General features: G+C 32.3%; 1 protein-coding gene across 1 annotated transcript; it reads right to left on the bottom strand.

Moving 5' to 3' along the window:
• On the bottom strand, positions 2748-4932 carry LOC18587236 (protein NRT1/ PTR FAMILY 5.4). The gene is made up of 5 exons (XM_018128892.1): positions 4845-4932; positions 4548-4765; positions 4205-4456; positions 3763-4037; positions 2748-3621 (listed from the first exon to the last, which is right to left on the bottom strand). The coding sequence occupies exons 1-5, from the start codon at positions 4930-4932 to the stop codon at positions 2748-2750; spliced, it is 1707 nt and encodes a 568-aa protein (XP_017984381.1).

Below are 10624 nucleotides of genomic sequence, written 5' to 3'. Positions count from 1 at the left end.
ATGATTCATAAGATTTATTTTGTTTAATGGCCAAGAGGAAAAAAAGGTTGATCGAATCGAATGCCTTAGGAGGTGATCAATACGTTGTAATTGTAGATTTCCATCTTTCAGAATGTTCCGTTTCACCATTATTTAGATTTTAGAGTGATAATAAGTGGTTTTTTTTTTTTGGTTTTTGCTTTTGCTTTTGCTTTCTTGCTTTGGAGACGGCTGCTAGAGTTCCTCTTTGTCCTTCATTGCAAGAGAACTTGTTTTTATCTATTTGGCAGAACTTACATCAGTAGCCATAGGCTAATTTGTCAATCTGTCTTTATTTTGAGTATTGTTGTGACTGCAACCATTTTTACATGCTTGCTGAATATAAGTAGGCATTGTTGCAACTATGTAATAGCATGATATGTCTTCTTCTCTGGTCAGTATTAGAGTATTACACTCAAATGTTTCCTGTTTCGTCTGGTGTTTCTCTGTAATTTTTAAGTTATAAACACTAAATCTCCTATTGTTGAGGAGTCTTAGAATTTTTCTTGTTGAATTATTTGATACATATGACTTGAATTTGAAAACACGGTGATTTACTGAATGCTGGGATATTGATGTCGAATGATGTCAACAATGCCAATTCATTCACCACTTTCTGGAAAAAGTTCCACAATCTTGAACTTTCTGATCCCATGATTGTCTGTTGTGGACAATTAAGATTATTGTGGTGGAATTGAGGAAACTTAAATTTTTTTTGCACTGCCTAATATAAGCCAATATCTAAATACTTATCAAAGATCTTGAAATTGACTGATTTTGCAATTAAAAGGGACCCTTCAAATGGATGCCTTTTCACCATGTGATAAAAGATTATGTGATTCTAGGAGGATATTCACAAGGCCTTGGAGTCATTGAAAACTGGACATCAAAAGGGAAGCTTTTATTTTCTATTGCAACTATTTTTTATTTTCTTTCGATTCCCAACTTTCATTACTTATAATAATTTGCAGCTTAACGAATCATCGTTGATCGGTTGCCAAGAAATGGAACAAGTAATCAAACATCAAATATTTGATAATATATCTCTAAATCATATTTGTAAGGTTAGTAACTTGCAATCACTTCAAGAGTTTTTACGATTTTGAGATTCTAAATTGTAATATGATTTAAGATTTATTATTTTTATTTTTGTTAGATGGTGGAAGTCAATGTTCCTCAACTTCTCTATGAAAAATGAAGGCATAACTTCAAACAAATGAGCCTAACAAGATACTTGGAAGAATTGATTCCAAATGTTGCTCTTGATGAATCCTGTAAATCATTTTATATTAATTAATTGTTTGTTCATTACTAGACAAATTTAGATTGTTGTGCTACTTTTTGAATTAGTATTATTATTTAATTAAAATTCTTAAAGTGTTGCATAATTTATACATGAATGGAGTTTTGGATTTTTTTTTTAATTTTTATTTTAGAAAAGTAGCAATTCTAGAAGTTTAGAGGTGATGACAATGTGATTTTAAAACCTAGAGTTAGGGGCTTCTATGTGCAAGCTGCATTTATAAGATATCTAGTATAGTTACTCTAGAATCATTGAGATAGCATGCATTCAAGCCATATTTGATTCATAGAAGACCTTATTGTAGATGTTAAAACATAAGACACCTTTTGCACATAAATTCAGTTCAAAATGTTGTTAATTTTACTTGTTATTTATAATGATCTTGTTTTTTAGAGTTTCATCATGTTGTCAATATTTTGTTACATAAAATAAAATTTTGTTACATAAATTTTGTTTTTTACCTACCAAATCTTGCACTTAGATGTCCAATAAAATTTTGTTACATCAAAAGGGTCAAAATTTTAGAGTCAAGCAGTATTACTCATACTTAATTATCAATTTACTTATTTCGGGACAAGTGTTCTTCAACTTGATGGCAATGACAAATATTAAAGGGAAAATAATTATTTGGATTAATTAGAAACCAATATTTTTTATATTTCATGAATAACAAAAAGTTTAAATACAAAGATTTGAGAATGTAGGATGATTTTTTTTCTCAATCCAATATGGTATTTATTATGGCATCAAGAGACGATTGACTGAAGTGGACGGCCATGTGTATGCCCAAGGAAAGTATTTGTTAATTCCATAGAGTTTAATTAATTTTTGCTTATAAAAAGATCTTGCATCCGCCGCTGTTATGTCACGGGAGAGTTATTTGGTCTCATTCTCATATCCATTAACCATTCTTCTTCTGCCAATTTGCTGCACAAAAACTAGGAAGGTATTGTACATATTAATATTACACAATCATTCTTCTTCGAGGAATTATTATTTTTCATATTGAAAACTTAAAATCTCAGTTAGGAAGTTGGCATTTCCAACATATTCCTAGAAATGATAATGGTTTAACAGATTAATTTGTAGAAGTCGATGTTCAAAGTCAACAGAATAAGATATTAATGTTTAATTAATCTTTTACCCTAAATTGGATGGTTGTGTTTAGCTTGGAATGCTTTTGACATGTACTACTTGCATTAAGTTTTTTAATAGATGAAGTTAAAAATAATTGCAAAAATAAACCTATTAAAATAATTAAAATAATTAAAATAAGTTTTTTAATTAGATGAAGTTTTTTAATACATGCTTTTGGAATGCTTTTGCTTGGAATCTTTGCAAAAATAATTGGCAAAACAAAGCCAAGTGAGCAAAAATGAGATGAAGTTACTTGAATATTTTGTAATGGTAAGGGTTACATAACATTTTAATTGGAGTAGCCCTGATTTTCCAACTCTCTCTCGTCCCTTGTTTCATCACTTCCAATCCTTTTGTATACAAACCTATTAGCAATCCACAGATAAACACAAAAATTCACAGCATTCAACCCTGCCAACACCCAATAGAAGTAGTTAAGGTGTGCACGATTAAAATTATTGCCCAACCATACATTTTCATTCCTTGAGGTAATCTTTTGCAGAATAGCGATGATAGCATTGTTGATAAAGCTCCCAACTCCCACTACACTTACAAAAACAGCAGCTCCTAAGCTTCTTATTCCTTCAGGCATTTGATCATAGAACAATTCTTGTAGTCCAACAATGGTAAACACATCTCCAATTCCAATGAGCACGTATTGTGGAAGTAACCACCATATGCTCATTGGCACTACAATTTTCGGGCTGTCAACAAGGCCATAGTTTTTTGCAGTGTTAATCCTTTTGGTCTCTATGAAGCCTGCAACAACCATGTTAACTATAGCGACAAGCAAACCGATTCCTATCCTTTGTAGCATTGTTATTCCTGTCCGATGTCCAAATACTTTTCGAGCTATAGGGACAAAAACCCGATCATAAATTGGGACAGCGATGAGAACTGTGAGACCTACAATGCATTGCATAGCTGCTGCAGGAACCTGGAAATTGGATCCCATTGATCTGATCATTGTGCTGCCTTGCTTGACGAAAAAGGTTTGTAATTGAGCTACCACAACAAAGAACATCAAGCCACTCAACCATATGGGGATGAGGCAAAGTACAAGCTTAACTTCTTCCACTTGGTTCAATGAACAAAGCCGCCAAGGATTCCTGGTCATGCTCATGTCATCAACATCGTCAATGATCATGGCTTTATCCAAAAATCTGCAAATTCCAAGTACTCTAGTGTAAAGGAAAAGGTTTTTTTATCCCAGATTTCTTTCCTTTATTGAAAGTGGAGATTTTCTTCCTTCAAAAAAAATCCAGTACAATGGCTTGACTTAATTAATTGAACGGAAACCTTACCTGAATTGCTTTGTACGAACCAAGGTGCGGCCCCTAGTTTGACCACAAGCATAGCAGTCACTACTCTGATCTTCCAAACAAATGCCCCTGCCACCGTGCGTCTCACTCACGCGCCACTTCTTTGCCGCTGCAACTAAGACCTGAGCCACCCGAGTGAACTGGCTCCCAACAGGACTCTGCTTTCGGTACCTCTTGATTCCAATCAAAAACAATGCAAATGCCACTGCCAATGACCCTGCTAGCACTCCAAATCCTGCTGTCCAGCTAACATTATCCTACATTTGAATGTATCGATTTCGATTAAATTCAAATAGCTTGATCATTTTTCAAGCCGAATTTAAGTACAAAAATTAAAACTCAACTAAGCTCAAGCTGAAATCTGAAACAATACGGGATCGAATTATACATACACTCCTGGTAAAACAAAAGAATTTGTCATTACCTGCAGATAAACAACAGCAACTATTGCCAGAGAAGACCCAGTAACTATCCCTAGGTACCACCAGTTAAAGAATGAACTTTTGGCAGCCTTCTCTTCAGGATTGTTCTCATCGAATTGATCTGCAGCAAAGGCTTGAACGCAGGGTTTGTGCCCTCCTTCTCCTATGGCTAATAAATAAAGTGCTGTGAAAAACACAGCTTCCCTGGAATGCTTAGGAATTACCGAGACTGATAAACTCAATAAAACCATACCCTGTAATAGTAAACATTGATGGTTAAGTAACATCTCATTCAAAATGAGAGATCCTGGATTATGAGTCTGTAAAATTTCGAATGAAACTTGCCAGGAAGTAGATGATAGACGATGCAATAATGGTTTTGAAGCGGCCAAGGTAAGAATCAGCAATGAAAGCTCCAAGTAAAGGAAAAATATAGGAGACACCAACCCAAGTATTGACATTTTTTACTGCTGTGGCTATTGGCTGCCCAAGATTATTTGTTAGATATGTGATCAGATTACCAGCCAAGCCATAGAAAGCAAATCTCTCAGCCATCTCGACAACTGCAAGCATGGATATATACAAGTTAAAAGAACTAAAACTGAGAACAAACACAAGTTTGAATTCATCATAGTCACTTACATATTATGAAAATGGCTGCATTCCAGCCTCCTCTGGAAGATTTTGTATGGCCAATTTGGGTTGTAACTGGAGCAACTAAGCTATCCATTGAGGGGATCTGAAGTAAGAAAAGGTTGGGGTGGCCTGCAGGGTCTGCTTGTCCCTTTTATAAAACGTGTGAGAGATTCTTGCTTTGGGCATTTGAGTAACTATATCTTCACGGTATTTCCTTTGCAAGGTTAAGTCCATGTTAGATATTAAGGCAGAAGCTGATCCGAAAACCCCAAAAAAGGAAAGATATTAATGAAGAAATCCATGTAACTAGATTCCCTTCTACATGTTACTGTTTGATTGAGTCAGATAATATCCATGGTTTTGAAGGTTTGATTTAGTTCTTGCGATTGCCGCGCACATGTTTTGTTATTTGCTTTTTCCACGTTTAAAACATTGCTAAAAGGCAAAAACAATTGATACATAATGACAATTACATAAAATTTTTGTCGATCAATGTTGCATTTTTTTATATTATATTTAAACTTGATTTAAATTCATTCAACAAGATAAGTTTTTTGATCTGTAAATCAAAATACAAAATTTAAGAATATGAATATGTGTTTCCTAGGTATTATTATTTTGAGAATTATTATTTAGATATCAAATTAGTATTATTTGAGAATTATATTCAAGTCCTTCTCAACGCTTTGGTGTGGTTTATGGAAATTCTCACTAATTTTAAAAGTAATAACAATATCGCTATTTTCTGGAAAAGAGACACTATCTAGAAGTATTCATGAGTCGGGTTGAGTTCAATTGACAGTTTCAAATTTTTTATTCGAGCCCAAGCTTGACTCATCCATTTAAGCTCATTTAATTTAAATTTATTATTAAATTTTAATATTTTATATTTTAATATTTTTAAATAAGTTTTAAAAATTAAAAAATTATTAATACCATAATATCATGATCAGACTAGACTCAAATTTTAAAAATCCTCTCTAAGACTCAACTTAATTTAAATTAGGCTCACGGGTTTGACAAGTCGCCCAACCCATAGATAAATCTGGTTACTTCGTTGGTTTAATTCTTTTTGAAGAAAGCAATTGCTTTTCTTTAAATTCAATTTATTTATAGTTCTTCATTTACAATATTTATTTTCATATTTGATTTTGACCTGATCATTGTTTCTTCATTAATCTTGGAATTGGTCTTAACTATTCTTTTCATTTTTTTTTTAATTGTCACGCTTTATTTGCATTTTAAAGAAAAACCTTACATAGAAAATTTCACAAAACTCTCCTAACACTTTTACAGTGTAGAAAAATTCCTTGACGTAAAGAATTTCCAAATATATATCTTTTCACTAAAGTCTACAATAATTCCACGAAATTTCTTCATTAATAATTAGTTGTTCACACAAACACATATTTATATTTAAAAGATATAAATAGCAAAATATTATTAAATAAAGATATTTTAGCAAAAAATATTGTAAATAAAGGTAAAAAATTTTATGAAATTATGATCTTTTTTCTTTTCTCTTTTTTGTCATTATCAATTATCTCTTTTCTAAATTTATTATTTTTATAGACTTCATGACTTTATTTATATTTTTATATTCATTTTTTTATAATCAACATGATTAATTTAGTCAATGAATATAGCAACAAAAAACCTTTAAAAGCTTTCCCTTCTCTAACAAAATTGGCACTTCAAGTCCCTTAAGGAATTTCATTACAGAGTGTTCTTAATATTTAATTTGTCTATATATTCCAAACAATTAGAATTCCAAAGCAATAAGTAATACAAAATTAACAATGAAATTGTCAAAATGTATGGGTCCAAAATCCAACCCGCTTGACATGAGATGGAGTCGTCATCAATCTTTTTTGTCAAGGTGCAATTAACCACCTATTTGAGTCTATTTTTTTAAAATATTACCTTAAGTTTAACTTAAATTCATTTTAAAAAAACATGCTCTGGTCTACGAAACAGTTTTAGGGTTCCGAAATACGGTTACATACAAGGACGGTGTTAGCACCCCCACGATGCTCGTTTAAAGAATGGTACCGATTAATCATATGTTATCCTCTTTTAACCTTAATTATTGATTTTTATCCTATTTTCTTTAATAATTATTTATTATTTAAATTTTTTATATATTTTTTATTTTAATTATTATCTACATTTTTGTTGACACGTGAATGAAACCCTTATATTGGAAAACTCCCATAGACTCTCCCATCTTTCTGGTGAGATCTAAGAATTTTTCCTCACCTAGAGAATATTTTGAGAAACCTTATCTTTACAAGATTCCCGAGAGAGTCCCATCATCGAAAAATATCACTCATATCCCATTTTAATATTTTTTATGCACATGATGTAAACATGGAATGGATGAAGCAAATTCCAATTTTATTAAATAGCAAATGAAAACCTTTTATTGACAACCTTTTAATGAAACCTTTTATGAAACTTAAGAATACTTCCTTACCTAGAGAATTCCTCAAGAAAACTTATCTTTACGATTTTGCTGAGAAAATCTCATCATTGGGAGTATCATTCATTTACAAAATATATCAACGAAATGTGTGGAATGACAAGTGATACATGTAATAATGCATAATGAATTAAACAATTATTTTTATATTTGCAAGATTAATTATACTTATTTTATCTTAATAATTTTATAATCTTTTAATTTAGGATTAAATAATTAAATTATCTTTCATTTTATCTATTGATTTATTCTTTATAAGTCTTTATTTGGACATGTTTACTTGAATTAGGAGATACTAAGACATAAAATTAGAATCCTTCCATCGTTCTGGTGAGGTCCTAACTAAGTCCTTCACTCAAGAAAATTCTCCTACATTTTATTATTATTTTTCACATATTTTATTTATTATTTTATATTTGTTATTATAAAATTCTCTTGGATACCTCTCTTGGGCTCGAATTGACCCAAGAAGAGAAGGCTATTAAGAAGCACACAGACCCGTGTAACTCGCAATACCTCCAATTAAACACACTGTTTGGTGCGTAAAAGGGATCTCGGCGTCACTCCTCAAACGATGTCGTTTAGGCATTTTTATCTTTTGGCTATACAACCTAAGCAAAATGGTGTCGTTTTAGCACCCAAATATCTCGAGCCCTAAGTTTTAAGTACTCCTCTCTCTCTCTCTCTCTCCCCTTCACCTTTTCTTATTACCAAGCAGCTTTCTCTTTTTCTTTACAAACCCGAGCCACCAATCTCTACCATGAGACTCCACCGTTCTCCTCCACTGCCTCACCTCTTAACCCCTTCTTTTTTCCTTGCTTTGAACACACATAAAGCCAAACTCAACACTCCTTAACAGAAAGTAAGAAAATTCTTGCAAACCTAATACATCAAACCTATTACTTCCAACACCCAAAATCTTAAAACCTTACCAACCAGAACCAAGGCCCTTTTCTCATTTGTGTTTCTAGTTGCTTTTATTTCTTGTTTTCTTGGGTTGAAAATGAGCTACTAAAAAGATAAGTTTTTTCTTCTATCTGGGTTTTTTCTTGTGTTCTAAAAGGTTGCTAGAAACCTTTTTTTTTTTGTTTGCTTGCTTGTCGAAATGGCCTCCCCCCTATCCTGTGCTCTTCTTTCCTAGTTTTATAACTAAATGAGAAAGGGGTCACTTTCATGACACTACTATTGGTAACACACAAAAGGCTTGCCAGTTACCTTTGGCAAAGTTAACTCGATTTTTCCATATCTTGTTTTAATTTCATCAGCTTTATTTTAGTTGATTTTGTCTTGCTTCCATTTTAGGGAAGGTTCTAGAGATTTAAAAAATGGTATTTAGGCAAAAAGGGAGTCGTGGGTGACTTGAGGCAATAAAGGTGGTGGCCTAAGGTGACTTCTTTATCACTCAAATTCGGCTGCCTCAAAGAACATTAAATACCCAGTGGAACATTTCCCTCTTATCCTCCAAATTAATGGTAATTTAAAAAGAAGTAGGACAACTATAGGTCTATTGACAAGTTGACCACAAGAAAGAAAGGAAAAAGTTAACTATTCCCTTTTTTTTCTTTTTTCTTTTTTTTTTCTTTTTGGTGATGGGCCTAGCAAATCTTAGGCTTCAAAAGCCCAAAAAGGTGTTGGCTCCATAAGTTTTTTATAATAACAAAACATTCCCATTCATTGATGTCTAACTATATTACTTGAGTATGCTGGATAAAAATGTATGTCACTTAGTAGAATAATCACTTGGAAACAAACATTAAAACTCATCAGAATAAGAGGTCACAAAATAAGTTACAAACAAAAGCCTCTTAGTCAAATGACCAAGGGAGTTAGTAGCTAAAATCCAAAAATGAAGTTGGCTACTCTGAAGAGAGTAAGCTGTTAATCGGTTAAAGTCTGACTTAAATTAATTAACAGAGTAAAGCAGATTGTGAGACAGAGAAGACTTAATCGACTAAGAAGTATGGTTAGCTAGCTAAAAGCTCACTGTCAGAGAATTTGAATTTGAATGTCTAAAGACAAACTAACTGCTAGAGAGGATTTTAAACTATTTCCAACGGTCTAAAGCTATCAACATCCATTAGAGCTAATTTTTCAAGTATAAAAGACATATCTAACGGCTAAGAAAATTATGAGATGCTTCCAAGAACAAAAAGAGGCAAAAAATAGCAAAAATCCTCTCAATTCTTCTTGTATTCCACTCCAATCTTTGTAATAGTTTTTAGCACCTCATCTTGCGCCATTTAAATCAGCTTAATGATCATAGGTAAACCTTCAAATCTATATTTCTTGATTACTTAGAGTGTGCGAGGCATTGTAAGGGGATTAATCAAGCTTAGGTTAACTTGGTTGTTGTTGTAGGTTCTAACTCAATCTTAAGAAAGTTGGATTTTGGGTTTTGGTCTATCCTGTGAAAAATCATTGTTGAAAGGTTATAGCTGAGCCTGTGAAAAGCCATTGTAAAAGCTTGGTAGATGCTTGAAAAATTCACTGATTCTAGTAAATTGATTTGAAAATCAAGGTAGTGGATGTAAGTCATAAAGACCGAACCACTATAAATCTTCGTGTATTGTCTACCTTCTTTTATTTCTTCGTTTATTTCTCCTTTAAATCATTCTTCCATCTGCTTCTCAACTTTATATCATCTACCTTTAACAAGACCTTAATTAGAAGTAAATTTTAGTGATATTTACAAAGTGCTATTCACCCCCCTCTAACACATACCTAGGGACTAATAAAAGGGTCCATTTAGTAATGGCACAAAAAACATTGGACTTTGAAAACTTATAAAGCCCAACAATTAGACTTTAATCTTAAAAAGACTCAATCCAATTGAACTCATATTTAACTTGGTCCAAAGATCAATAATGAAACAAAATAAAAATTAAAAAAAATGCCTTAAATTGACTTGGACAAAATGGGGTGTCTACAATTGCCCCTCTTTGCATATTTTCTAAGAATCAAGAATTGCACAAAGATACATAGATGACTATTTTCTTCAAGAAGGCAATTTAAGGCCACCAAGACTTGCCTCATCTCAAAATAAGCTCGATTCATTATTCTTTGACTTAAGGATTTTGAAAAATGTTATCCAGTGATACCTAAAAATTTTGAATATGTACCCGAAAGTTTTAAGGAGGTACCTAGAGGTTTTAAAGATGTACCGGAGGTTTTCAAGATTAAACCTTGAGTTTTTGTGAAATGAGGTTCTACTCCTCATTTTTAAATATGGCTATGTAACTTAAAAGAAAACGTAAAGGTAATTACTTGGAGATTTTCAAAATATTTACGTAGAAGATTTAATGAT

Source organism: Theobroma cacao, chromosome 10, assembly GCF_000208745.1.
Source record: "Theobroma cacao cultivar B97-61/B2 chromosome 10, Criollo_cocoa_genome_V2, whole genome shotgun sequence".
In the NCBI taxonomy this organism is placed as follows: Eukaryota; Viridiplantae; Streptophyta; class Magnoliopsida; order Malvales; family Malvaceae; genus Theobroma; species Theobroma cacao.
This window is presented reverse-complemented; position numbering and strand designations above follow the sequence as displayed.

Coding starts and splice junctions, on each gene's coding strand:
- LOC18587236 (XM_018128892.1), bottom strand. CDS start 4,932: ATGGATAGCTTAGTTGCTCCAGTTACAACCCAAATTGGCCATACAAAA. Junction 4,038..4,204: donor TTGCTGTTGTTTATCTGCAG/GTAATGACAAAT, acceptor ATTCAAATGTAG/GATAATGTTAGCTGGACAGC. Junction 3,622..3,762: donor GTTCGTACAAAGCAATTCAG/GTAAGGTTTCCG, acceptor TGGAATTTGCAG/ATTTTTGGATAAAGCCATGA.